This window comes from Lepidochelys kempii, chromosome 10 (assembly GCF_965140285.1).
Source record: "Lepidochelys kempii isolate rLepKem1 chromosome 10, rLepKem1.hap1, whole genome shotgun sequence".
NCBI lineage: Eukaryota > Metazoa > Chordata > Testudines > Cheloniidae > Lepidochelys > Lepidochelys kempii.
The window spans coordinates 7,239,011-7,266,776 of NC_136389.1; the positions used below are offsets into that span (position 1 = coordinate 7,239,011).

The 27,766-nt window shown below is 58.4% G+C and overlaps 2 protein-coding genes across 6 annotated transcripts in view; one reads left to right on the forward strand and one right to left on the reverse strand.

Moving 5' to 3' along the window:
* MIEF2 (mitochondrial elongation factor 2) overlaps positions 1–3,364 on the reverse strand; it is an 18,491-nt gene extending 15,127 nt beyond the window's left edge. For 3 of the 4 annotated variants that reach the window (XM_078854524.1, XM_078854523.1, XM_073361801.2), the window contains exon 1: positions 675–2,123. In XM_078854524.1, the coding sequence (XP_078710650.1) occupies positions 675–676 (2 nt within the window). In that variant the 5' untranslated portion in view covers positions 677–2,123. Of the gene's footprint in view, positions 1–674; positions 2,124–3,131 lie in introns of those variants that run through there. The other variant, XM_073361802.2, reaches the window with a different exon arrangement.
* Positions 3,365–5,041: 1,677 nt separating this feature from the next.
* Positions 5,042–27,766, forward strand: part of FLII (FLII actin remodeling protein) — a 28,665-nt gene continuing 5,940 nt past the window's right edge. Inside the window, exons 1-22 of one of the 2 annotated variants that reach the window (XM_073361808.2) lie at positions 5,042–5,192; positions 7,929–8,039; positions 10,161–10,232; positions 11,814–11,894; positions 13,841–13,926; positions 14,716–14,877; positions 15,703–15,806; positions 16,688–16,863; positions 17,358–17,515; positions 18,366–18,450; positions 19,524–19,671; positions 19,967–20,103; positions 20,833–21,045; positions 22,631–22,810; positions 23,084–23,166; positions 23,598–23,672; positions 24,330–24,413; positions 24,956–25,127; positions 25,251–25,355; positions 26,026–26,217; positions 26,474–26,662; positions 27,454–27,593. In XM_073361808.2, coding sequence (XP_073217909.1) covers positions 5,130–5,192; positions 7,929–8,039; positions 10,161–10,232; positions 11,814–11,894; positions 13,841–13,926; positions 14,716–14,877; positions 15,703–15,806; positions 16,688–16,863; positions 17,358–17,515; positions 18,366–18,450; positions 19,524–19,671; positions 19,967–20,103; positions 20,833–21,045; positions 22,631–22,810; positions 23,084–23,166; positions 23,598–23,672; positions 24,330–24,413; positions 24,956–25,127; positions 25,251–25,355; positions 26,026–26,217; positions 26,474–26,662; positions 27,454–27,593 — 2,816 coding nt within the window. In that variant the 5' untranslated portion in view covers positions 5,042–5,129. Of the gene's footprint in view, positions 5,193–7,928; positions 8,040–10,160; positions 10,233–11,812; positions 11,895–13,840; positions 13,927–14,715; positions 14,878–15,702; positions 15,807–16,687; positions 16,864–17,357; positions 17,516–18,365; positions 18,451–19,523; positions 19,672–19,966; positions 20,104–20,832; positions 21,046–22,630; positions 22,811–23,083; positions 23,167–23,597; positions 23,673–24,329; positions 24,414–24,955; positions 25,128–25,250; positions 25,356–26,025; positions 26,218–26,473; positions 26,663–27,453; positions 27,594–27,766 lie in introns of those variants that run through there. The other variant, XM_078854525.1, reaches the window with a different exon arrangement.

Consider the following 27,766-nt stretch of genomic DNA (forward strand, 5'->3'; position numbering starts at 1 on the left):
TTCTGTAGTGCAGGGCCAAAACCTGGATGCAATACTCCAGATGTGGCCTCACCAGTGCCAAATAGAAGGGAATAATCATGTCCCTCGATCTGCTGGCAATGCTCCTACTAATTCAGCCCAATATGCCGTTAGCCTTCTTGGCAACGAGGGCACACTGCTGACTCCAATGCAGCTTCCTGTCCACTGTAATCCCCAGTGCAGCCAAATCGAGACTAGAGAAAGAAGGGAACAGACGCAGTAGATCTCTTTAGTCTTTGATACCTTCTTCATACTCACCTTCCTGGGTCTACATAATCGCACCTCCATCTCCCCTCTTAGTTCCTCTTGCCCTTTGGCCTTATCAACACCTTCTTACCACTCTCAGCTCCATGCCCTCCCCCTGCCAAACCTGGAATTGCCCCCAAGTTGCTATAACAGCCCCAATAACCAGCACTTGGTGATCAGAGGAGAAGTCCTCCATTTAACATGTATCTGCTACAGTGAGAACATTGAGTCCTTCCTCTACAGGTTACTGAACCCAGCCCTGAAAACGTGACAGGGACGGGAGGAGAGATAATTAAACAAAGATGGATGTCAACGGATGTCCTCCCCTGTTTCTCTTACACTGAGAAAGGGAGATATTTGGTGCAACAGGATTTTCAGACTCTTGTAATGGAAACTTAACTGAGACTCACATTCAGTTTCTAGACAACATCTTTGCTCTAGGACGGTAGTTAGAGCAGGGGGCTGGGACAGGAGTCCAGAGCACTAGTGACTCATTGCAGTACCACGATCAAGTCCCGGGCCCCCTGTGACTCTGTTTACCCAGAGGTATGTTGTAAAGTGCTTTTCGAGCTACAGATGTAAGGAAGCAGGCATTACAGAGTATCATTATAAAGCATTGGCTGAAGCCCCGACAGGATTCCCTTAAAGATACAGTGCAGGGGATTGTCTAAGATTGCTCAAGCTGCTTAAAGTCCATTCAAGATAAAGGCACCTCGCACTGCCCTTCACGTGGAGATTCTGCTTCCTTCAGCCAGTGAACAAAACAAGGCTGAAGCTCCTCCAGCAGCATTGGCAATCAAGCAGCTGCCTTGTCCTATTTCCACCATGCCTTATGTCCATCCTCTTAGTTTAACGTTGCAATCCTCCCCTTTCCAAGCTGCAGGGCCACACGGGCATTATTTTCACCCCACAGCCAGCATTGGAGACCACTGCGCACATCCCTTCACAGGCCGAGCCCTACTCCTTTCCTACTGCTGCTTCGCCGCAACCAAATTATTAGATCCTGCAATACTGGGAGCGTACAATTCTGCTGGTGAACTCCACAGCGTAGACCTCCCCTCCCCTGTAGTTTGAAGCCCACACAGCGTCTGTGTCCATTGCTCACAGGGCAGGCACAGCTCATGAGTAATGATCCCACAACGGCTCAGTTTCAGTGTCACTATGGGAACAGGAGAGATGCAAATCAACAGTTTATGGGTGGCTAGGATCTCAGGCTATTAAGGGCTCAAAATCTAGTTCCCCGCCGCAGTTCCTGCTTCAGAACACACGCACCACAGGGCAGCGCGCCTACTGGCAAAGCGGGCGCTCCGGTGCCAAGCCCCTCATATCAGCATGCACCGCCCTCACCAGCAGGCAGTCACCGAATGCCAAGCGGGGCTAGATCAAGGAATCAACAAGGCTATGAACATGTAGCAGGCTCACCGAGGTAACCGGCTTAAAGAGTAGAAACGAGTCTATTAGTCCCTCAAATATACGGTGTTTATGGGAGCAGGCAGCATGTCCCTGAAAACGCTGGACGGAGCTTGTTTTCTACAAAGAAACAAGATCGCGGCCCCCTGCGTTTGGCACAGAATGTCCCCCTCTCTGTCTGGAGATGATCTGTCACAAGCTACAGGTGGCTGCCCTGAAGCATTAACCTGCAATTAACTAGCACTCCCCATGCAAAACAAAGTTAATATTAAGCCCCAGCATCGCTCCAGCAGGCAAGTACCCCCCACTCCCCCAATCTGCCTGCCTGCAGATAAAACAGGCACAGCAAGCCTAGGGGCTCAAATGCACACAACCACGGAAGCTGCAGAGCTAGCTACACAAGCCAGCCTTCCTGCTCCAGCCACTAGACTGCACTTCGGCTGGGAACAGCACAACCCAACCCTGGTGGGTGGCTGCCCACAGCAGGACTGACAAGTGCAGACGGTTTAAGACACCAGAGCAGGAGTCTCCAGGGCTGGGGGGGACGACATGCCACCTCTGTTAGCTCACAGCCCCACACCACCTGGGGGGAGGGATAGCTCAGTGGTTTGAGCATTGGCCTGCTAAACCCAGGGTTGTGAGTTCAATCCTTGAGGGGGCCATTTAGGGATCTGGGGCAGAAATTGGGGATTGGTCCTGCTTTGAGCAGGAGGTTGGACTAGATGACCTTCTGAGGTCCCTTCCAACCCTGATATTCTATGATTCTGTGATTTAGCCTCGCTGCTGTCACTCGGCTGGGCTGCCATTTTCAGCCACCACCCCCCTCCCCCAGCCAGAGCAGCGCCCCATTCACAGCCCGGGGTGCGGAGAACTACACAGGGGAGGAGTGAAAGGGTCACACCGCATTCCCCAGCCCCACTACGCAGCTGGAGGCAGAGTCACCCCCCACAACACCCACCCCGTAGGGCACGATGCGGTTTGGCCCCTCAGCTGTGGGCTCCTGTCCCCGCAGGGTGGGGGAGAGCGGGCCCAAGGCGAGCAAGAGGCCAAAGCTGCAGAGCGCCCCCAGCCCCAAGCCAGGCTCGCCCAGGGGGATCGGCCCAGCCTGGGAGCCGACGGGGACCAACGCCCGGTCCCAGGCGGGATCGGACGCAGGCGGCCAGAAACACCCAGCCCAGGCGGGCGGGAAGCAGGGAAGCGCCCCCCTTTCCCCTGCGGTACGCGGACGCACCCTGTCCCCTACAGCGGCCCGACCTACGCAGCTGCGGAGCAGGGACTCTGCTCCCGCCCCACGTGCCCTTGCCGTGTAAACCGACGGGTAGCGCTCACACAGCGGTCTAGATCTCCCCCGCCCCCTTTCTCCTCCCCGGGTCTAGATCACGGGGCCCCGCTCTAGATCCACACACCCCACACGTCTCCTTGAGCCCTGCCCCCGGGCAAGGCGCGCCCGCGCTCACCTTGCGCAGCGAGCCCCGCTAGGTCAGGGCATGTCGAGGCGGATCCCGGCAGGGCCCGAGCCCCGGGGGGCTGGAACACACCTCGGCCGGCCCCACGGTTAGGGCAGCGGCCGCTTCTTCTGCGGCCGCCCCGCCGCGAACGTTGGCGACAGCGAGATTCGGTCGGGCCGGGGCGGACCAATGGGAGCGCCCGCCCGTTGTCTCAGCGTTCCGAAACGGAACGACCGGGTGGGTTGTTGCCAATCGAACCCCGCCCCTCGCCCCCTGCTCCGGGCTCGTCACACGTGGGCGGATCCCGGCAGCTCTTCGCCTTAAAGGCACCGCGGGGCCAGGAAGAGCCTTCCAGCGGGCACAGGGGTTGGGGACATGGGGCTGGGCGGGGGGGGCTCAGCTCTAGCACAAGCACATGGTCCTACATACCGAGCTGACCGAGACTCTGGGGGGAAGCGCTGAAAACCCGCCCCGGGAGACACCCCCCCCACCCCGCCGCCACGCACTAGCATCCCTCACTCCTAAATTAGGGTTGCCACCTATGCTGGTTTCCCCGGGATCGTCCCTTTTTTGAGGTCGTTGTCCCGGGAGCGGGAGATCTGTAAAGGGTGTTCAGTCCACGCCGCCACCTGTCGACCTTCATGGGCTCAGGATCCTCCCGGGTGTCCTGGCTTTTGGGGAGCTCAGAGGTGGCAACCGTGGCTTGCCCCAGTCGTGGACCAAAAGGGGCCCACTGTGCTGGGTTGTGGTACAAACAACCAAAAGAGGTCCCTGCCCCACAGGATCTGAGGCAAGAGACAGCAAGTGGCTACAGACAAAAGGGATGGGGGGAGCACAATGAGGCCATTCGCATTGTTTTATTATTAATATTTGTTAGTTATTATTAATAGCCTGTCTCCTTTTGCCCACAAAGACAGCCAGCATGTCCGTGCAGACAATTAAATACACCAAAATCAATGAAAACAACGAGGGGTCCGGTGGTACCTTAAAGATGAACAGATTTATTTGGGCATAAGCTTTTGTGGGTAACCCCCCCCCCCACTTCCGGGCACTGCACAGCTACGTGAGCAGAGCTGAAGTAAGACCATAAGGGCTGAGGGCCTACCTGCTCCATGTTGATGCTGAAGAGAGGACTAGACTGGACTGGACTGGGACTCTGCAGACCTAGGTTCTAGTCCTAGCTGGGTAACTTTGGGAAAGCACCTTGGCTCAGTTCCCCCTTTTGTGAAATGGGGCTAATGACGCTGCCCTTGTTTGTAAAGCACTTTGAGGTCTGCTCTATATTATTTTCCTAGCAGTCGATGTTCGTCCCAGCATCCTTCACAAATACACCCCCGCTCCTTCACCGATTGCTGCCCTTCACCCCGGAAATGGCGGCGTTTTGGGAGTTTGGGGAGCGTTTTGGATCTTTCACGAGGACAGGAGCTATAATAAAAATGAACAAAGCACATCTAATGACTGCAAACAACATGTGTGCTCAATAAGGCTGTAATGCTAGTAACGTGTCTTTAAAACATTCCACATCACACATGAAAACACAAACAGTCAGATTGCCTCACAAGTATCCTCTTCTCACCATCACTGTTCCAGGGGGCTAGGCCGGGATACGTGAGGGTATGAAAATGATCTAAAAATCGTGCTTGGAGGAGCACAGCTAGGAGAGTTCTCAGCAGTAGGTGAGAATGAACCGCAAAGGAGAATGGGGACAGATTTCCCCACAGGGACCAAACAAAGGGGGCTTTGCACCAAATTGTGTGTCTGCACAAGACAGGCAGCTGCAATCACTTCTCCTCCTGGGGTGTGTGTTTAAAAGCAGGCTTCTCTAAGTCTGGGAAATTTGGTAGCGCCCTTGTCAATGAAGGGGTTAAAAGAGGGAGAGCCCAGCCTCCATCAAGTTTGGCTGTAGTGTGCGAAAGGGCCAGCCCCTGCTTCCTTTAGGGCTGTGTCAATGTAACACACCCTGCCAAGAGGATCAGCCAGCCCCACTGGCTGCAGCTGAGAGGAATAATGGCTGCCACTGGAGTGCTCCCCTTTATCAGGGGGGTGGATCTGAGTGGGAATGACTTCAAGGTAAATCAGGGCCCCCCTTGAACTGGGCTGGGTGGGGGGAGGGGAGTTTAATTCTGGGGCTGGGCTGTGGGCAAAGCCCAGGGCTGGGAGACAGACAGGGAGGTGGCTGGGCAGCTCCCAGAGTCTAGGCCCTGCCTGCTTCCTGCATGGCTAATTTTAGACAGTTGCTCACCCCTGTGGCTGCACCGTGGGGCCTGAGATCATGCTTTGAGCTACTGCGGTGGGTTTTTATCCTCCAGAGACCTCCCCCAGGGATTGGAGCTGTGCGTGCCTCTGTTGAGCTGATTTTTGAGAGAGGAGGAGAGGCTGTGTTTAGTTGTTAGAGATGCCTGGCAATTTCAGAGCCCCTTTCTGGGGCCTGGGGGGGGGGGGGGGGGAGATGTGAATGGATCCCATGGCAGGCTGAAAAGCACGATGTACTGTCATGTTGGTTCAGCTCTAGGCTCTTATTAATGGCTGCATTGATGAGACTTGGCGTTTGCCTAGCATTTTTAAACCAGGGCTCCATGCACTGAAACGAATTAAGTCTCCTCATGATCCCTGTAAAGGGGGCAAGTTTGTAAAACAGCGGTTCTCAACTGGGGGCCGCGAGCAGGTTCCAGGGGGTTTGCCAAGCAGGGCCAGCGTTAGACTTGCTGTGGCCCAAGCCAAAGCCCCACCATATGGAGCTGAAGCCCGGGTCCTTGAGCCCTGCCCCCCGGGGCTGCAGCTGAAGCCTGAGCAACTTAGCTTCATGGGGCCCCTTGTGGCGTGGGGCCCGGAGCAATTGCCTGGCTTGCTACCCCCTAACGCTGGCCCTGGCTTTTATATGCAGAAAACCAGTTGTTGCGACACAGATGGGCCGTGGAGTTTTTATAACATGTCCGGGGGGTTCTGGGGCACAGAAAGAAGAAGGGTGAGAACCTCTGATGCATCCCAGAGAGATGAAGTGACTTGCCCACGGCCACGCTGGCAGAATTGGGAATGGAACCCAGGCACTGTTGTTCCCAGTACCCTGCTCTAATCCCCCAATCGTGTTTCCTCCTTGGTAATGCTGCTCTTCTGAGTTATATTTCTCCGACCAGGGGTTAAGATGCTGCTGGGTGCTGCTAGTCCTTTGGCTTTGCTCGCAAGTCAACCCTGTTTCCCTGGGCCCATTACTTGCCCTTGGCCACGGGTGATTTTGCTTGCGTACGCGAGACATAAATGACTCCCCCCAGCTTTGCCCCAGTGGTGTGACATGACTGATATTTGGTGCATGCATAATTTGACTGTGCTACTAAGGAGCTTGACCCCTGGGATGAAGCAATGTGCTACATTTATACTGATTCCTACCCTCCGTGAAACTGTAACCAGGCCGGGCAGATAATGAGCTCACGCTGGCCCATGCCAGTCGCTGCATCTGAGGAGCGGGATTGCTGTTCTGCTGGCCCTTGATGGGGCCCACAGAGACTTTACCTCCTCCGAGGTTAAAATTCAGGCGCTTCCTTTGCGATTACCTCCCCCCCACACACACAACAACTGAGCCCTCCCATTCCAGTGTTGGCATACCTGACCTGGAAGGTAGTTAAACAAAATAATAGCCACTTAGGCCCTGATCATCCCAGCGGTTCCATGCAGGTTCCCGTTGGTATGACTGGGGACGGGCGCAGGGGTCTGTCCTGTGAGGTGGCTGGCAGGGTTGAGGCCTCCGCCTGTTGCTGGAAACCAACTGCTAAGCCAGCCTGTAAAATGCAGTTGCACAATCTGGGTTAAGCAGTTTGCACATTAGAGAGGCCTTTTGTTGCAGGTACGAGCCTCTGCCCCTCCCCTCCCAGGATGGGGCTCTGGAGGCTGGGTTGTTCTTTAGAAAGCAAATCCTCTTCCTGACAGAGGTGGCAACATGCCTGCTAAGGCCATGATGCTTCAGGGACCGAAACTCATGCATGACGTGTCACTCATGGGAGCAGCTCCCTCGAAGCCAGTGAGCAGGCTCTTGTAGAATGAAGTTACCCGTATGCTTGGGCCGCTGCAGAATCAGGGTCAGCTGGTGTCCATTCATGGGATTTATGCTGCCTCCAAGCCCTGTCATCTTGCGTAACCTGCCTGACCATTTCTCCATTCACACTCTGCCATGGAGATGTTCCCCTCCTCTGTGTCAATTCCCAGGGCAGATCCTAGCTGGGCAAGTGTGCACTGGGGTAGTTTCTCTAAAACCTGTAGACCAGGTACCTGTAGCCACCAGTGCTCTAAGCTAAGAGGGCAACCGTGATCCTCGGCTGCATAAGCAGGGAAATAAATCATAAGCAGGGTGGTGGAGGGGAGGGGTCGAGAGCCGCACAGGAGGGACAGCAGGGGGCTGTTGAGGGTGCAGGTCCCAGGGTAAGAATCCCATGAGGGGGCTGCAGGATGTTTGGGGGAGGGGGGAGCAGGGGCTGAGAGCCCTTGAGGTGTGGACAGTGGGGTGCGGCTCCGAGTCCTGTCCAGCTGTCCCTGTGACGATCCGATGTGTCAGCCTCATGGTAACTGCGATGTCCAAGTGCATTTCATTGGGGGTTTGTTACAATAAGGCATACGCTGTCAGAACGGCCTGTCGCCTTGGTATGTTTGACAGGGATCTTGGCAAAGAGGCCTGGGTTGGTTTCACACCTGGGGTGTGGTGGAGGGTGTTAAGAGCACAGAGGCTGTTTCATCTCAGGTGGATGAGAAACCTGGCAATGCCCATTTCTCTGTAGATCGGATGCCGCAACATGACTTTCTCTCCCCCTCTCCTCTCAGGGTGGCTATTTTCCTGACCACGTGAAGGCCATGACCAGCTTGCGATGGCTGAAGCTGAACAGGACGGGCCTGTGCTACCTGCCGGAGGAGCTCTCTTCCCTCCAGAAACTGGTAAGAGCTGTGCAGAAACCCGCCAGCCCTCTCTGCTGCACAGACGCTCCTCTTGGGAAGCTGGGCTTTGGGGTGGGGGTGTGAGTTGTAATGCAGGTGATCGCATGGAGCCGTTGAGCACCAGTAAACGGAGCTGGAAGGCTTCAAACAGAAAGTGCCATGGGCAGGCAGTCCCACCCAAAAGCTTCCCCTACAATCATCCCCATCATAATACGTAGTTTTTAACTCGTGCTTTTCATTTATACCGTCTCAAAGAGCTTTGCAAAGGAGGTCAGTGTGATTATCCCCATTTTACAGCTGGGGAAACCGAGGCACGGGGAGGTGCTGTGACTTGTCCAAGCTCACCCAACAGGCCAGTGGCCAAGCCAGGAATAAAACCCGTGCGGCTTGGTCTGGTGTCCAGGCGTGCGCGCACATACACTTTAAGGGTGACCTGCAAAGGATCTTCAAAACCTGGGCTTGCGTCTTTTCTTTAGCCAAAGTGCTCATTAGATGTTGGAATGAAACCAAGAGAGGAGTCCCCCGTGCAAGGCGCTGCACAGTCCTTCTCTCGCTCTGCTGGTGGGCTTTCACTATCTTGTGATAAAAGGAATGTGGTGGATTCACCATCCCTTGAAGTCTTTTAAGTCCAGACCGCGCATCTTTCTAAAAGATAACTTCTGACTGAGCTACAAGAGGTGGGCTTGATGCGTGAACTGCTCTGTGGTATTGTGAAGCCTGTGTTCTAACTAGATAATTCCAAGGCCTTGGAATCTGTGTCATAACTTCACTAGTTCTCCACAGAGCCTTCTTTAGTAGACAAGATCTGAATATCTAGTGGTGTGGGCAAAGGCAGCTCCTTTCCAGCCTGCTTCCTACATTATAAAGAAGCAAAAATGGACTCAAATCCCAATTATTTTTTTCTTTTTTTCAAATCACCTTTAATGGAATCCCGTCAGGTTAAAACTCTCACTTCTAACCACGCCCCCAATAACTCCCATGACCTGTGTGACTGATGCTGTCCTAGATGTTAGTCTAGCGGCTGCGTGCGTGGCTTGACCTCACGTGACTAGTCTTAGGGATGTCGATGCGATGACACACAGGGGTCAAGTTAAACTTGCTCATCAGTGTTTGCAAGAGGGAAGCTTTTGCTGATTAAAGTGGAGTGAATGTCTTTAAACCAAATTCACCAGTCCTTTGATTTCTGTTTGTAACCAAACTAAAAATAGTTCAGTCAATTTCACTTTTGTTCTTTGCCTATTCAGTTTGTAGTCAGCTTCACTTAGAGGTTCCCCTGCGGTATCTTTATACCTAGTTTTTAAATAGTGCTTTTTGTCCATAGAGCTCAAAGAGCTTTACAGAGGAGGTGCTTCTCTATCCAAGGCATTTATCTTAGCCGCCACCCCCCCACAGTCTTTTAATGTATTTATCCTCACATAGCTTAGTGGTTTGAGCATTGGTCTGCTAAACCCAGGGTTGTGAGTTCAATCCTTGAGGGATTTAGGGATCTCGGGCAAAAATTGAGGATTGGTCCTGCTTTGAGCAGGGGGTTGGACTGGATGACCTCTTGAGGTCCCTTCCAACTCTGATATTCTATGATTTATATTAACACACCTGGTGGTAGGGAATCTGGTAAACTGAGGCACAGAGACTGTGATGTGCCCAAGACTGCTCAGGAAGTCTGTGGAATAGCAGGGAATTGAAAGAACCTGGATCTTCTGAGTCCTGTTGAGGCCACCCTGCCGCTCAGCAAACTGCTGCAATGTTCAGGATGCAGCAGGGCGAATATTTAAAAAATAAATAAATCCCAGTTTCCATTGGAATGATAAAAGCAAATGCTGGGAACTCTTCTCTAGCATCAACCTGCCTAGTGGTGTCTAGGGCCTTTAAAAACAATGTTTTTCAAAATAAGCCGGACTGTTTGGGACTTGAACGAAGGAGCCTGCCTGTGTTCGGAGCATGTCAGTAGTAGACAGTCCCTGCCCCAAAGAGCTGGACAGTCTAAAGAGACAAGGGGCCCCCCAAGACAGGGTAAGGGGCAGAAGGCTCAAGCAGAGTGAACGGCAGCAAACGGCATGGCAGTTCCATGGTTTCTTTTCATTGTGTTTGTAACCAGGCGTTTGTTCTTTGCTTTCCAAACAGGAGCATCTGTCCGTGAGTCACAACAACCTCACCACGCTCCACGGAGAGCTCTCCGGCCTGCCATGCCTCCGGGTGAGTAACCCGTGCCGCGTCCCTCTGTCCCCCAGCACCCTGCTGCCCTAGGGGAGAGCGCTTCTCTGCAGATGCCCGGCAGCCAGCCCCTAGCTGCTGGCATCTCCTCTCCCACTGATCAACATGAACCCGCCCCGGACGTGTCTATTGGACAGATCCCAGATTGGAAGCCCAGCTGGGCCGATGGAAGAGCTTGGAGAGCTCCCCAGGGCTTCAAGTGGCACCCGTCCAAACAGGGCCAGCGAGCTCTTCAATGTGACCTTAGAAACTTGCCCCGCTCTAGAGGCTGAATCCTCTAGCTGCATGGAAATGCTCCAGGGCTGCCTCAGCAGGGGGGCTGGTCTTGTCTGCAGTTACTGGCTTGTCCTGCATGCAGGCGTCCTGCGCTGCATCTCCTTTCGCAGTTCCAAGAGCGAGCGCCGATGCCTCCCCGGGGCCTGTGAGTGGCCGCTGTAGCCGGTCCGCCTCGCGCAGGGGAGGAGGGATTGGCTGCTCCGTAGCCGGATTCTCCCCACCCTCTGGTTGGCGAATGTTTTGGATCTGCTGCAAACCCTGAAGGAGAGCTTAGTCCACAAAGATACACCCCCCCCCCCCAAATGCTTTGGTAACTTCCTGAACCACTTGCTGTTCTGTAACCCGGCCGGCTTCCTGGCTGCGGCTCCATCAAGGGGCTGGCACCCTGGGTCGCTCTCGGGCAGAGCGCCTGGCTGCCGGGGCTGCATGCCTTTTAAAGCGTCTTCTTGCCGGGGTCAGCAGAGCGATGCTGGGGCTAAATGGTTATCCCCCCTCCGGCTACCAGGGGAGAGGGGCTCTGCCTTCTGGGGCTCCCCGCCTGCGGAGGTCCGTTTCGGTGCCCATGTCGATACTGTCAGCATATGTAAGGCTTTAACCTCCAGATGGGGGTGTCACGTTACACTTGGAAACCCCTGTTAGCTAGTGGTGACGGGATGGATCACTTGATTCCCCTGTTCTGTTCATTGCCTCTGGGGCATCTGGCACTAGCCACTGTCGGAAGACAGGACACTGGGCTAGATGGACCTTTGGTCTGACCCAATACGGCCGCTCTAATGTGGCCCAGCATGGGGCACCTGTGGAGATGCAGCCTGGGGCTCTTCCCTGGGGGGGCGGGTGCCGGTGCCCTTCTCTGAGGGGGTGGGGGAGGCTGGACACCCTTAACACTCATTGGCACTGCTGGGAGCTGACAGGATTGGGCCCTTGGTCTGGTCAAAGTTTTGTCTGGTGGTGGGTCGGAGGAGATCCCTGGATGTAGCGCTGTGGCTGAGAGGCTGAATGTGCTGCTATCCACCCCCCTCCCCCAACCCACGGCTTCCCTTCCATATGGCAGGAGCTTTTCTGTTCTCTCCTCTGATCCCACCCAGCTTCTCTTCTGTCCCCGTTAGCCCTCCCTTCCACATGCTGCCTCCCTCTGCTAATCCTCCTCCTTTCGGCCCAGTGGGACCTGCTCACGTCTGGTCAGTCTTTGCCCCCGCTCCGACGCGGGTGCTGAGTCAGGGGCTTGGGAGGGCCCGGGCCGTGCCTGGATCCAGAGCCTTGACAATAAATCTCTCTTCCCCTTTTAAGGCAATTGTGGCTCGAGCGAACAGCCTGAAGAATTCAGGAGTTCCTGATGACATTTTCCAGCTCGATGACCTCTCGGTGCTGGTATGTGCTCCCTGTTCGCTCTGGTTCCCTCCTTGCTCTCCTAACCCAATCAGTGCAGTGCAACTAAAGAAGCAGAGAGATTCCAACAGCATCAGTGGGGAGGGGAAGGAAATCCTAAACCAGCATGCTCAATCAACCCAAAAGAGAGGTAGCATTGTCTAGTGATTAAAGCAAAGGGTGAGAGCCCGGACTGCAGGGTTAAATTCCTGCCTCTGCCACTGACGTGCTGTGTGACCTCTGCCAAGTCTCTTTGCCTGTCTGCACCACTTTTTAAAATGGGGATTGTACCCATCTTTCTGAATGGCTTTGAGTCACGCTTTGTTTTAAGGGCACATTCATGAATGGCTTAACGCTATACAGGCTCAATAAATCGGTGTTTCAACAAATGGCTGCTTGGTTGTTAAAGTCCAATAGCAGCAAAGGTCACTTATAAACGATGGCTTAGAACTATCTCTAACCCCACGTACTTATGTGCTTCTCCCCACCTATAGCGGGGCGAAGCAGCGTTTGATTTTTAATTTATTTTACAGTTTCAATGAAGAGTAATCAATGTTTGTTTTTAAGCATTTTTTAGATTATCAATTTAAATGATCTCAATTGTGTGAAATTATGGGGGGGTGGTGTCGGACAGAGATTAGCCAATGACCGTAGATGCTGAGATTCAAAAAGCTAAAGCCTTAGAACCGTGAAAACACAAATTGTTAACGTCCCAGGTCAATATATATAATATATAAGTAAATTTCCTTCAATCAAACTCCAGGTTCTCGAGCAACACTTTTCTGACTTTGCCTATCTGTACATTTTGACTGTTGGAAATAGTTTCCGGGTCGTTGGTGTGTGCGTGCGGTGAAATCGACGTTTACCGATACTTTCCAGTACTATCTAATCCTTCCACGCCTACCTAATACCACGTTCTACCTGATTGTTTGCAACATGCTTCTAACATCTATTAATCCTTGATTAACCCTTTACAAATGTACCCGTGCCGCAAAGTGTGACTGTTTGAGATTCCTGGATGTAAAGGCACCGTCCTGTTTACCGAGGGTGAGCCTGTAAAAAAGTGCCTAACTCCCATTGACTCTCCATGGGAATTGGGAGTGTAACTTTCTTTGGCAGGTTTCACGATCCTGGCCCTTATTAATAAAACCTGGCTGTTGTCGATAGGCCACACTCTCCCCAAGGAACCCAGCTACGTATACTATAATGGCTTTGTTCTTGGATCTTCTTTTTAAAGGGACAGGCTGTTAACTTCGGGGCAAGGCTCTTCCTATCGGTCTGTACAAGACCTAACACGATGTAGCCTAGATCCTGATTGGGACCTTAGGTTATCAGTGTGTGTATTATGGTAATGCCCAGTTTGACCTCTGATCAGGACCTTAGGGCATTACTGTAATGCACTTTACCATAACACACATCATAACCTGCTTGACCTCTAAATTCATCTCCATTTTAAAGCTGATCTAGTCTGCTCAGGAATATCCTTGGGGATTCCTAATCCTTCTTTAGTAAACATTATGCTCTAGCTGAGAAATAAGTAAACGCCAGATAAGCAGCCATCGTTTTGGTGTGAGACCCCAATGCACATGAGCTCCCCCAGGTAGTTGGCAGCTGCCGACTCAATTAGTGGCACTGATGCCCCTCTGAAGGGAACCGATGAAGGACAGCTGCCTCTGGCTGCCGCTGTGTTGGAAATGGCACAGTAAGGGGTGTCCCTGTGGTCCGCTGGGCAGGTCGCACAAACCGTGGCTAGGTTAAAAAGACTGGAGGCCGCGTCCTGGCTTTGGATGTACACACAGATATATCAGCAGTGTGGCCCTGGAGATCCTTGCGGTGGTGGGAGGGGCTGATTTTGGCTGGGGGGGATGGGGCTGTTGCTGGGTGGGCCTCTCCGTGCCAGCTGGGATGGAGGGGTTCTCCTGACAGCTCTCTTGCTTCCCTGCCCCCAGGACCTGAGCTACAACCAGCTCACAGAGTGTCCCCGGGAGCTGGAGAATGCCAAGAACATGCTGGTGCTCAATCTCGGTCACAACAGGTGGGTCTGGCTGCTCCGGGGTTCCAGCCAAGGCTGCGTGCAGGGGTTTCCTGGGCCGGCTGCACCAGCGGGGCACGCAGGCAGGGACCCCTGGCTCACCAGGCGTGGATTTCCCTGTCAAACAAACCCCCCTCTCCGGATCTAGGGGAGGCCTGCGCCTCTGGGGGCTGGGGACGTGTGAGAGAAGGGAGGCGGAACTGACGCGAGGGGCGCTTGGAGCAGCTGGTAAAGATCACTGTGCGCTTGTCCCATGCTGCTCGGCTCCTCCACGTAAACGCCTTCCCGCCCCGGGCCGGGGAAATCCTTGGTGTCCCTGTCGGAACCCGGGAGATCCCCGTTCTGTGCGTCGCCGCCAGGATCGTGCCCCCGGCTGTGTTGGGTAACTAGGCTGGGTCACCTCACCGTTCCCTGTTGTGCCGGGGAGGGAGCTGAGAGCTCTGTTGTCTCTGAGTGGGGATCTGAGCACCTGGGTGTGTGTCTGCACCCAATTGGCGGGGGGCGGAGGGGTGACTGCTGCAGGTGGAGACCTGAGCGAGCGCCGATAACCACAGCAGTGAGGCTGCACGACCCAGCCCAGGACCCTGGCTATGTTCTCGAGCAGCTGGCCCGTGCTGCTTCCCTGGCCGAAGCTCAAAGCCAGCCTGGGGACATCTCCACGTGCTGCGGACACGTCTGATAGGGTGTGTCGACACGGCAATCTCTCCGTACCCGTCCCAGCATAGGGTGGCGCAGCTCTTCCTCCCCCTCTCCTGGCTGGTAAACCAAGCGCGGCTCATCTTTCTTCTCCAGCATCGATAACATCCCCAACCAGCTGTTCATCAACCTGACGGACCTGCTGTACCTGGACCTGAGCGAGAACACTCTGGAGAGCCTGCCCCCGCAGATGAGACGGCTGGTGCACCTGCAGACCCTGATCCTGAACAACAACCCGCTGCTGCACGCCCAGCTCAGGTAGGGGGGTGTCCCGCTGCGCTGCCGGGCGGGGGTGCAGGCTGCCGGCGCTGTTGGGGGCGGGTCGCGCTCAGGAGAGGTCCCCTTTGGCTAGACGCTCTTTTAGCCGCTCTCCTGGGCCTGGCTGGGAAGAGCCTTGTCCAGCCACGGGTCCAGTTTCTTGCCTGGTTTCTGGTTGCATCGGCCTGGGGAGGTAAAGTAGCCACCAAAAGACAACCAGAAAGGCTTTCTCCCCAATAAACGCCTGAGAACCCAGCCTGGGGGGCCCCTTTGCTCCTTCTCCAGCAAGCCCTTTTAGAAGGGACACGGTCAGCCTTTTGGGGCCTGATCCAGAGCCCCCCAGGACATCAATGGAAACCCCACCCACAGCCCTTCCGAAGCTTTGGATCCGGCCTTTAAGTGTTTAAATAAGACCAGTTTCTTGGACCTCATGGTGCCAGCCACAGCCCTAAAGACGGGTCATCTCTCTCTGCATGGCTCTGGCAGGCACAGGTCCTGTCCCCCGCCTGCCGTGAACGAGCAGCTTGGCCTCTAGGAAGGAAGGGCTGATCCGGCTCCCACGGCGCAGTCCCCCCTTGGCCTCCAGCCGGGTGCAGGGATGGCTCTTGTGGAATGGGCTCATGTCCCTGGGGAGCTGGGCTGAAACTCAGCGAAGCGAGACCACGTTTAAACTAGTCCTGGTGTGGACAAGCTGCATCTTGCCTCCTCTTGAACCAGAGCTTGGGGTCCTGCTCTCCTCCCGTCCGGGATCTCCCCTCCAGTCCCTGGCTCAGCCCAGCAGTGGATCTCCCCTCACTGCTTCTCTCTCTCTCTTTCCATGTAAAGGCAGCTCCCTGCAATGACGGCTCTGCAGACCCTGCACCTGAGGAACACGCAGCGCACGCAGAGCAATCTGCCCACCAGCCTGGAAGGCCTGACCAACCTCGCAGGTGAGCTGCCCGTTGAGTTTCGCCCCAGAGTCTGGGGCTGAGGGGGCACGTGTGGGGACAAGGTGGGCATGGGGAAACAGCACCTCTCCGGACCTCCTTCCCACTGCTGCCGTGCAACAGGGCCAGTCCAGCGACGAGTGCAGCCCGGGAGGCCCTGCATTCGGAGAAAGGTGTCCCACTCCCAGCAAGCCTTTGGCTGAGCACACGCCACCCGCATGGCGGCTTGTGTCCGCATACGGTGGCTGTCCCCAGCATTGTGTGAGCCAGCCGGGTGCATCTCCCAGGACCAGGCCTGGCTGAACCCGTCACCCACAGCGGCATCTTCCCTGATGGCAACCCACAACTGTTGCATCGTCCCTGGTCCAGCTGCTCCTCCTCCCCCCTCCATCCCACAATGCAGTGCCTTGTGTCTGGGGAAATTACCCAGAAGCCCCTGTTCCCAGTCCCAGCATGGGCAGCCCATGGCATAGATTCTCCTGCAGTCCCAGAGCGCCCTGGGACAGCCACCTAGTTAAGGTTCCTCTTGTGAACACGAGCCACATGGCTGGGTGGGGCAAGCCGTTGCAAGGATGATGGAGGCAATCGCCTTGTGTGGCTGTTGGCCCCCAAAATGGTCCTGACCCCACTGGCCAGGCTCCTATTGGTGGAGATGGTCCAGGCTCTGACCCCGGGAAGAGTGCAGCTGTTAGATGGGCTGCCTGCCTCGTCCCTGTGAAAGTGGATGCATTTAGGCCGGGACCTGCTATATTATCCTGGCATCATGTCCATGCACTCACAATTACTGTGTAACCCAGCCAGAGCCCTGGGTTGTCCATGCCCGTCAGCTGACTTGGGCCCAGTCCGGTGGGTGGCTGCCCTTCCCTTCTGCTCTTCTTCCCCAGACGTGGACCTGGCGTGCAACGAGCTGAGCCGGGTCCCTGAGTGCCTCTACACCCTCTCCAGCCTGCGCCGTCTCAATCTGAGCAGCAACCAGATCTCCGAGCTCTCCCTCTGCATCGACCAGTGGACCCAGCTGGAGACCCTCAATCTGTCGCGGAACCAGCTCACCTCGCTGCCCGTACGTAGCGGTCTCCCCCGAGACGACAGCAGGGAGCTGCCTGGCTTCCCACGGCCAAGCTCAGGGCACAGTCTCCGTGGGACGGGCCTGGTGGCTTTCTCTGGACCTTGGTCCTTGGCTTGTGAAGCTGTGAATGCCACAGCGGCATCACAGACCCGAGGGGCTGGTCCCAGCATCCTGCTGGCTCCCCATCCTCTGACTCAACAGGCCGGTGCTTTCCTTGCTGGTTCAGGCCAAGCTAAGAGCTCCTAGGGCCCCCTTCCCATAGCTTCAGCGCCCCTTGCGGTCTGTAATGGGTTTATCCTCACAGAACCCCTGGCAGGCAGATGATGGTGTTATCCCCATGGTACAGTTGGGGAAACTGAGGCATGGAGCGGCTAAGTGACTTGTCCAAGCAGCTGGCGGGATGCCCTGGACAGTAGCCCCTGCAGAGCCCAGGGGCCCAGGCTACAGCCTCCCCCTGATCTGTGGTGCGTGTGTCTCTCCGTCCCCAGTCTGCCATCTGCAAGCTGATCAAGCTGAAGAAGCTCTACCTGAACTCCAACAAGCTGGACTTTGACGGCATTCCCTCTGGCATTGGCAAACTGACCAGCCTGGAGGAGTTCATGGCAGCCAACAACAACCTGGAGCTGATCCCCGAGAGCCTGTGCAGGTAAGCGACCCGCCTGCCACCCTGGCCTGGGGAGAGAGAAGCGGGATCCCCACCCCCCGCAGCCTGGGGCAGAGTCTCCCCCAGGTGGCTGCTGTGTGGGGATAGGGAAGGAAGCCGTTTGCTCGCTTTGGATCCGAGCGGCAAGGCCGGCTGGTCCTCTCCATCCCTGTGCGCCTTCTGGCTGCCGGTTACCCACCCGCCCCAAACACCTGCAAAGGGCTGGTCTGCCCAAGAGGCTGATACCCGCAGCCATCGCTGACCTTGGTGGGGACTCAGGACCTCCGACATCAGCCCTGCTATGTGCAGAGCTCACCTGCCGCTAACAGCGTCCGCAGCCTGGCTGCGAAAGACCCCGCCCCACCCCCTGCGAGCTCACAGCCCCCTCTGAAGCCCGGCCGGGGTGGATCCCTTGCGCTGAGCGCTTGTGACTCAGTCTGGCTTCTCCAGGGCAGTCCCACTCGGTGCAGATCTCTGAGCTGCCGCCCCCTTCCCTGGCATGTCTGGGGCGGAGGGGAGGGAGAGGCTGGTGGGTGCGTTCTGCAGAGGGGAAGGAAGGGTTCCGCATTTCTTGCGGTCCAAGCTGGGCCTGAGCATAGAGCAGCGTCCGGGTGGGACGGGACAGATGGACGACACGTGGAGCAGGGAAAATTGAAGAACTCGGCTCGGGCTGAGCCAGCGTCCCCTCCACGTCCTGCGTCCCTCCTTCCTCCCCTTCTGGGCTCTGGCTCTCCTGCTTGGGAGCAGGACTTTCTGGCTGTAGTTGATCTCCTGGTCCCCCCTGCCCTGCAGCTCATCAGCGCAGCGTGTCGCGGGGGCCAGGCCTCTCCTAGCTTCTTGTCTGCCCCTCCAGGTGCACGAAGCTGAAGAAGCTGGTGCTCAACAAGAATCGCCTGGTCACCCTGCCAGAGACTATTCATTTCCTGACAGACGTCGAGGTGAGGCCGTGGAGGGACGGGCCTCTGTGCTTTGCCGGCGCCCTCTGGGCAGATGTCCCAGGCCCCGTCCTTCCGTGGGAGCCGGTCCCTGGGGGGATCCATGCATCCCAGGGCAGTGTGGGCTGGTGTGCGAGCGGAGGGCAAGGCTCCGCTCTGGACCCCTCTGCGGAGGCTCACCCCACCAGCAGTGCCAACCTGTGCTCCCCACCCCGGATGGGCTGGGTCTGACACAGGGCAGCGGGGAGGCTCTCTACGCCCCTGGCCAGCCATGTGGTGACCTGAGTTAATGTACTGGGTCGGGATAATCCCACTGCACAAAGGTAGGAAACTGTGAGCCTAAACCCATTGAGGACGTGGGCCGGAGGCTCTAAGGGGTAAGACCTCAAGCCATGCAGCAAGGCAGTGGGACTAAACTAAGGCACTGTGGGGCTCGAGCTCCATGCCCAGTCCTACTGATCGTGCTGCCCCTCGCCCTGGCTCAGCACATCCCTGGCAGGAGCTGCTCCTATGGAGCCAGCTGAAAGCCCTTTGCTCCCTCTGCCTCCCGGCGGTTCGGTCTGGGGCGCCCAGCCAGGCCTAGTGAGCTGGTGCCATGCTGAAGGGGGTTATGCCGTGCAGCACGAGTGAGTGGGGAGATCCTGGATCACCCCTGCCTGGCGCAGAATCCCTGCCCGCCGGGCCTGCACTGAGGGTGGTGGAGAAGCCCCCCGCCGACGACCGGTGCGTTCGGCGAGGGTCCGTTTCCGGGGTTGTCTGATCTGTTCTGAATGGTGCTTGGCTGTCCATGGGCTCTCCTGGCTGGATTAAGCCTGTGCCCCTGGACGTGGTTTTCGTGTTGGCAGGGGAGGGCGTGGCATCCCAACCCCCAGCACCTGGGAAACAAGTCACGTTAGCCCTGCTGAACTGTAGCCTTGCACCATCAGACACTGACCCTAAACCCTGATGGGGCACGGGAGGATCCCCGCCCCCCACCAATGCCGCCTGAGCTCTCCAGGGCGAAGTGAGAACCAGCTGGTGCCCAGATCGCTCATGTGGCTGGTGTTGGATGACCTCTCTTTCCCATGCCCCTGCAGATCCTGGACGTCCGGGAGAACCCCAACCTGGTGATGCCCCCCAAGCCGGTGGACAAAACCTCTGAGTGGTACAACATCGACTTCTCCCTGCAGAACCAGCTGCGCCTGGCTGGCGCCTCGCCCGCCACCGTGGCCGCAGCTGCAGCAGGTGAACCAAGGGGCAATGGGGGGCGGGGGTGTGGCAATGTCGCATCCAGCTGAAGCCTGGCTCCTGGGGAGCTGGGAGGACTGGGAATCCCAGACGCTGGCAGCCGAGTCCCAGAACCCGAGGGCTCCTGGCCATGCGGTGGCATGTCTCTGCTGCCGCGGGGCCGGCACTGCCAGGCGATTCCCGCCTTGGGCTGAGAGCGCCCCGCGGGGTAGGGTCTCCCATCCAGCCAGTTGCCTAGAGTAGGTGTGGGTGATTTCTGGGCTGCGATCACACACGTTGCCCGTGTTCCCAGGGAGCGGCACGAAGGACCCCACGGCCCGCAAGACGCGGCTTCGCAGGCGCAAGGACTCAGCCGCGCAGGACGATCAGGCCAAGCAGGTGCTGAAGGGGATGTCGGATGTGGCTGAAGAGAAGAACAAGAAACTGGAGGTAGGAAGGGGTGGGGTGGGGAGGCGGGTGCCGTCTGTCTGTCTATTACACACACCCCTTTCTCCATCTCGGCTCCCTCCCTCCCGCAGCCCACGTGCGTCCACCCCCTTCCCGAGGCCAGTGCCGGCGCTCAGTGCCTCTGCTCGTCCGGCCCTAGCTCTCTCCCGATGAGCACCCAGAAATGGGGGCACCCGCCGGTAGAGGCCGCTCCTGAGAACGCAGGCCTTGCTGTCTTGCCCCCGGCCACGGGGGAGAGTCCACGTCATAGCCGGGATCAGAACTCGCAGCCTCGTGTATGGTGTGAGCGTGGGGTTCAGAACAAGGGCGTCCGTCTGCAGAAGGCACTCTGCCTGCCAGGCGTAAGGACTGACCAGGCCTTCCTGGGCAGCTGGGCTCGGGACTGTCCCGACCCAGCCACTCCCTGGGTGACTGAGTCAAAGCTGCTGGCGTCACTCCCGTGAGCCCTGGTGGAACCGACGCAGCGGGCTGGATCCCGCTTCTGCCTTGCGCGTGGCCGGCCAAGCTCCGGGCAGGAGCCTCGATTGCTGGGGACGGCGCCGGAGGCCCAGCGTGAATGTCGGGTCCCAGCCCCAGTTTGCTCCTGGGAAGATTCTCAGCGTCTAGGGACACTGTGTGGGGTCGAACATGGCTCAAGGTTTAGGCCTAGGGCTGTGAGTGGAGAGAAGCCAGGCCGCTCCTCACTGCCCTCTCGTCCCCCGCACCCGACAGGAGAACGGGGACATGAAATACACGGACCCCAAGACACGCCGCTGGGACCAGAGCCTGGAGAAGCCCCAGCTCAACTACTCGGAGTTCTTCACGGAGGATGTGGGGCAGATCCCCGGTGTCTCCGTCTGGCAGATCGAGAACTTCGTGCCCACCCTGGTGGACGAGGCCTTCAACGGGAAGTTCTACGAAGCTGACTGCTACATTGTGCTGAAGGTACCGGCGCTGCCCTGCCCTGCCCTGCCCTGCCCCCATGCCTTCCTGCCGGGTGCCTGGAGCGTGACCCAGGGCCTTGAGCCCCCAATCCCCTGGGGAAAGTGAGCATGGAGCAGCGCGGTGACTCGCCTGAGGTCAGGCAGGACTGAATTGGGAATAGGGCCCAGGAGTCCTGGCTCACAGCCGCCCCCGCCCAACCACTAGGCCATGCTCCCTCCCAGGTGCAGATAGTACACTGGTCTGCAGGGCGTCCTGATCTCCTGCTCTAGCCACGCTCCCTCCCTGGGTTCAAAGAGGTTTAATACTGTGGGCGGAAGATAAGACCAGGCAAAATCCGAGGTCCCAGCCTCTCGGGGCGAGTGACAGTCTGAAGGGAATCATAGAATATCAGGGTTGGAAGGGACCTCAGGAGGTCATCTAGTCCAACCCCCTGCTCAAAGCAGGACCAATCCCCAACTAAATCATCCCAGCCAGGGCTTTGTCAAGCCTGACCTTAAAAATATCTAAGGAAGGAGATTCCACCACCTCCCTAGGTAACGCATTCCAGTGTTTCACCACCCTCTTAGTGAAAAAGTTTTTCCTAATATCCAACCTAAATCTCCCCCACTGCAACTTGAGACCATTACTCCTTGTCCTGTCATCCGCTACCACTGAGAATAGTCTAGATCCATCCTCTTTGGAACCCCCTTTCAGGTAGTTGAAAGCAGCTATCAAATCCCCCCTCATTCTTCTCTTCCGCAAACTAAACAATCCCAGCTCCCTCAGCCTCTCCTCATAAGTCATGTGTTCCAGCCCCCTAATCGTTTTTGTTGCCCTCTGCTGGATGTTTTCCAATTTTTCCACATCCTTCTTGTAGTGTGGGGCCCAAAACTGGACATAGTACTCCAGATGAGGCCTCACCAATGTTGAATAGAGGGGAACAATCACGTCCCTCGATCTGCTGGCAATGCCCCTACTTATACATCCCAAAATGCCATTGGCCTTCTTGGCAACAAGGGCACACTGCTGACTCATATCCAGCTTCTCGTCCACGGTAACCCCTAGGTCCTTTTCTGCAGAACTGTTGCCTAGCCATTCGGTCCCTAGTCTGTACCAGTGCATGGGATTCTTCCGTCCTAAGTGCAGGACTCTGCACTTGTCCTTGTTGAACCTCATCAGATTTCTTTTGGCCCAATCCTCTAATTTGTCTAGGTCCCTCTGTATCCTATCCCTACTCTCCAGCGTACCTACGTCTCCTCCCAGTTTAGTGTTATCTGCAAACTTGCTGAGGGTGCAATCCACACCATCCTCCAGATCATTTATGAAGATATTGAACAAAACCAGCCCAAGGACCGACCCTTGGGGCACTCCGCTTGATACCGGGAATGGTTCCCTCATCCCAGTCACCCCTACGTGGGCTCCAGCTTCCTCCCATGCTGGGGGCCCCATGCTGTGCCAGGCTGCAGGGAGCCTCCCAGGGTCATGTGGGTAGGTGGGGCTCCTGCGGGTGGCCCAGAGAGCAGGGAAAGCCCCCCCACCCCCCGAGTGACCCACTTGGCTTCCTCCAGCCCCACCGACGGCTCTGCCTGTTGGCGTTTCCCCGCAGACGTTCCTGGACAACAACGGCTCCTTGACCTGGGAGATCTACTACTGGATCGGGCAGGAGGCCACGCTGGACAAGAAGGCCAGTGCGGCCATTCACGCCGTCAACCTGCGCAACTACCTGGGGGCTGAGTGCCGCACCATCCGGGAGGAGATGGGGGATGAGAGCGAGGAATTCAGCCAGGTGCCTCCCCCCTCGACCGACCTGATGACCCTCCCACCCCCATCTCTGCAGCTACCAGCTCCTCCGCGCAACCCCATACAGACAATCCACCCCTGTACAGACCCCCCCCCTTCCTTCTCCAGCTGTCCCAAGGCTGGAGAACTTGGCAGTTCCAGGTTCCTTGCGACAGGGCGCAGCCCCCTGCAGCCAGCCCTCGCCCTGGCGGGAGGGAGGCACAGAAGCCTTTTGCTGCGGGCTGGCTGGCTCCCAGCTGACCCCTTCTCCCTACCCTAGGTGTTCGACCATGAGATCTCCTACATTGAGGGGGGCTCGGCCAGCGGCTTCTACACCGTCGAGGATGCACAGTACATCACCAGGTAGGGGGGCCGCGGGTTGGGGGTGCTACCGGCCACAGCCACCCTCTGCGGCGCCATGATTACGTGGCGTGCAGACACAGAGAAGCTGCCTGGCTCGGGCACGCCAGTCCTGGACACATGCCCAGAGGATGAGCTTCTCCAGGCCCTCTCTGCTCCCCTCGAGCAGGAGGCCTTATGAATAAAGTGGCTGTCACCATGGGTGCCACGGAAAGGTCTAAGCCCATCTGGAATCCGACAGAGCGCTTGAGGTGTTCTATTATCTTGTGGCAGTGAGTTCCAGAGGCCAAGCCACCCCTTGATCCACTCTGAGCGCTTTGCTGCCCAGTCCTGTGGGGCGCGCTGCCACCCTGGTGCCCTGTGGGGGCAGGTTCTCCTCAGGCAGTGGGCTCTCTCGTGACCCCCCCCCCCTTGCGTGCTGCGTGTCCTTGCAGGCTGTATCGCGTCTACGGGAAGAAGAATATTAAGCTGGAGCCCGTGACGCTTAAGGCTGCTTCGCTGGACCCCCGGTGAGTGCGGAGGGGGATTGGGACGCTCTGCAGACACACGGCACCCAAGTCCGTGCCTGTGGGGCACGGGGACTGGCCTGCCAGGATAGGTGAGGGGACCTACAGACCCCTGTCCAGGAGTGGAAGCTGCAGGGATCGTAGTGATTTCACTTGCCGGGACCGGAGCCTGCAGTGTTAACACCAGGGCGGCGGGCGGGAATGCCACGTTGGGCCCCGTGTGTGTCAGCAGAGGCTCTCGTCACCGCCCTGGGTTGTGGATATTCGGCTCCATTCCCTCCTCTGCACAGGTTCCCTGGCTGACCATGGGCGAGGGCCTCTCTCGGCCTGTCCCGTCTGGGCAGTGGGCCTGCGAGCTCTGCCCTGCCTCCCGCGGGCTCGGGGGTAAACACCTTTGTTGCTGGGAGGGGCTCAGGTGCTGCGGTGACGATGCAGACCCCTCCAGAGCTCGAATTGCCCGCCCCTGCCAGCAAACCAAGCCATTGCTATGCTTGTCGGAGGCCACTGGCCCAGTTGCTCTCTCCTGTCCCCGCTGCCCCGAGCAGCTACCAACTTGGGGTCGGGGGTGTCTCTGCCACTGAGCCCCCCTCTCAGCTCTTGGATTCAGCCCTGCTTGGGGTCCGCGGTGCATCACACTGACCCCTCTTTTCCCCCACCCAGGTTCGTCTTCCTCCTGGACAACGGCCTTGAGATCTCCGTGTGGAGGGGGAGCCAGGCCACGCTGAGCAGCACCACCAAAGCCAGGTACCGTCCGCAGAGGGGCAGCTGAGGGGGCAAGGCAGGGATGGAGCCAGCGGACGCTGACACTGGGGGGCGCCGAGTGCGCTCTGCCCCCTTCCACAGCTCGCAGCCGCTGCTCCCGCTCCAGCAGCACCCGTCGGGGAGCAGGGTGATTGCCACACGTGCCAGCTGGCAGCTCGCCTGGCCGGACGGGGCAAAGCCTGCTCCCTAGCCGAGGGGATGTGTGAAAGGCACCCGCTGCCGCTCTGGCATCACAGGACCTGGCTGCCACCTGCCCTCCCTTTTGCCATCATGGGCAGTCGCAGGGCATGGCATCCCCCTGGCCTCCCACCTGCCATCACGAGGCACGTGACCTCCCACCACCTTCCCTTCCCCCTGCCATCGTGGGCCAGGTGGCCCTTCCTCCACACTCGCCTGCTGTCGCAGGCCAGGCCTGGTGCCCCCTGCTGCTCTGTGAGCCCCGCCTGGCCCCAGGAGCGCGGCTGGCCTGGAATCTAACTGGAGTCTCTCTGGCCTGCTCCTCTCCTCCGAATCGTCCCGCCCAGGCTCTTCGCTGAGAAGATCAACAAGAACGAGCGGAAAGGGAAGGCGGAGATCACGCTCCTGAGCCAGAGCCAGGAGCCGCCCGAGTTCTGGGAGGTGCTGGGGGGCCAGCCCGAGGAGATCAAGGCCAATGTCCCTGACGACTTCCAGCCAGCCAAGCCCAAGCTCTATAAGGTAGAGACCCCTTCCCGCTCCGCGTGCCCCCAGGGGGAGTCTCTCTGTGGCAGAGGGGTGCTCGTGCCCTGTGACTTGTCTCTGCCCACCCCCTCTCATCCCTCTCCTCTCTCCTCGGCTCAGGTCGGCCTGGGGCTGGGCTACCTGGAGCTGCCCCAGATCAACTACAAGCTCTCGGTGGAGCACCAGAAGCGGCCCAAGGTGGACCTGCTACCGGAGATGCGACTGGTATGGTGGGGCGGGGTGAGGCGGGCCAGAGGCGGAGGGGTCTGTTCCACCAGGCTGTGTGCCATACGCCGCACCCGGCTGGGGAGGGGCTGTTGCCCGCTAAGGCCACAGGGGCTGGGTACGTGGATGGAGGATCTGAGATTTGCCGGCCCTCAACCGCCTCCTCCCCCTGCCCCTGTTCTCGCCAGGCTCCGGAGTGGGAAATGGTCGGGAGTTTGGGCCCTGCTCGAAAAACTTCTCCCTCTTGCTTCAGCAGTGGTCGGAGCCCCCGAGCTGGAGAGCCGTTCCCTGGGGCAAGGGCCCGGGCGGCCCCCACCCAAGCGGGAGAGCTGTTCCCCGGGGCGCGGCCCCGTTCTCCATCTCCAGCCCAGTGGGAGGTGGGGCCTGTCAGGAAACCCCCTCCGTTTTGGGGCGGGATGCGGGGAATCAGGGTGGGAATCTGAGCTTGGGCCCTACTCCCAGCTGGAGGATGCTGCCAGGGCCTGGCCCCGAGGAAGGGCGAGGGGCCGGGCAGCCCTCTCTGTGAGGGAGAGTTATCTGAAGGTGCTGGGCTGGCAGCCTGCTTAGCCCCCCCCAGGTCCTGCTTTGGGTGTGGAGGGGGAGATCACAATAGGGGGCAGTCCCCCCTCCCCCCGCCCACTCAATCCCTCCTCTCCCGCTTGCCCTCCAGCTGCAGAGCCTGCTGGACACCAAGGCCGTGTACATCCTCGACTGCTGGTCCGACGTCTTCATCTGGGTGGGCAGGAAGTCCCCGCGCCTGGTGCGGGCCGCGGCCCTCAAGCTGGGGCAGGAGTTGTGCAGCATGCTGCATCGGCCCAAGCACGCCATGGTCATCCGCAACCTGGAGGGCACCGAGTGCCAGGTACGGGGGCTGCTGGGGCCCGGGCTCGCCTTGCCCCACGGGGGTGGCCAGCGGAGCTGCGCTGGGACTGGCTGGGGAATTCGGGTCTGGCCAGCTGGCACCCTGGAGTGGCCCGACCGGGCTGTGGGGTGGGAGAATCTGTCTCGCTTCCCTTCTAGCCGTGCTGGGAGCTGCCCTGCGGGGAGGCAGGGGGGCCGCGCCCCCCGGGAGAGGCTGAAGCGCCCCGTGCCGGCGTGTCTCCTCCCTCCCCCCGCAGGTGTTCAAGGCCAAGTTCAAGAACTGGGACGACGTGCTGAAGGTGGACTACACCCGCAACGCGGAGAGCGTGCTGCAGGCCAAGGGGCTGGCCGGCAAGGTGAAGAAAGACACCGAGAAGAAGGATCAGATGAAGGCTGACCTGACGGCGCTGTTCCTGCCCCGCCAGCCCCCCATGGCGCTGACGGAGGTATGACGCGGGGGTGGAGGGGTAAATGAAAGACCCTCAGGGGAGTCATCTGGGCCCGCCCTTCCTCCTGTCTGGGTAGGGGTGGGCTGGGACCTTCTCTGCCAATGCAGCTGCCCTAGGCTTCCCCTCCTGAGTCCTTGGGCACCAGCATTGTGCCCCCTCCAACTGGCCATGGGGCAGCCAAGGCTGGGGTGGGAGAGAGAGAGGGTGTGGGCTGGTCCCACTGCATCTTGCTAAGTCAGCGGTTCCCAAACTGGGGTTCGCAGAACGTTACAGGGGGTTTGCCAGAAAAATTTCACTAAGGGTGGCCAGAGGACCCCGGGCATTGAGGGCAGCAAGTGGGACCTGTTGCAGGGCTGGCGGCCCGAGCCCCGGCGGTCAGCGGGGCCGGGCGGTCGGGGCTGGCGGCCCGAGCCCCGGCGGTCAGCGGGGCCGGGCGGTCGGGGCTGGCGGCCCGAGCCCCGGCGGTCAGCGGGGCCGGGCGGTCGGGGCTGGCGGCCCGAGCCCCGGCGGTCAGCGGGGCCGGGCGGTCGGGCTCAGTGGAGCTCAGGTGACCGGTGGAAGCATTGGCCCCAGCCTCTGGGGCCCTGGATCTCCCCTTATTTGGGAGAGGGTGTGGGGAAAAGGACATTGCAAACCCCCCCCCCACACACACACACACACGCAATTCTCAGGACCAGGACTGGCCCCAGGGCCCCCTAGGCCGCCCTGCAGAGCGCTAACTGCCTCGCCAGCTTGCCACCCGTTGCAACGTCCTCCTCAGTGTGCGCATCTCTTGGCGTGGGGCGCAGGCAGAACAGCTGATGGAGGAGTGGAGCGAGGACCTGGACGGCATGGAGGGCTTTGTCCTGGAGGGCAAGAAATTTGCTCGCCTGCCCGAAGAGGAGTTCGGACACTTCCACACGCAGGATTGCTACGTCTTCCTGTGCAGGTAACACCCTCCCCTGCCGTCTCTGGGCAGCTCTTGTGCCCCCCGCCGCCTCCTTTCTCAGCTGTAAGAGCCCCCGTCCCTCTGGGCTGATCCTCTACCATCGGCCCCCTAAGCTCCTGAGTGGGTGTGACCTGGGGCTGGGAGAGCTCTGGGCTATGGTGGGACTGGGGCTG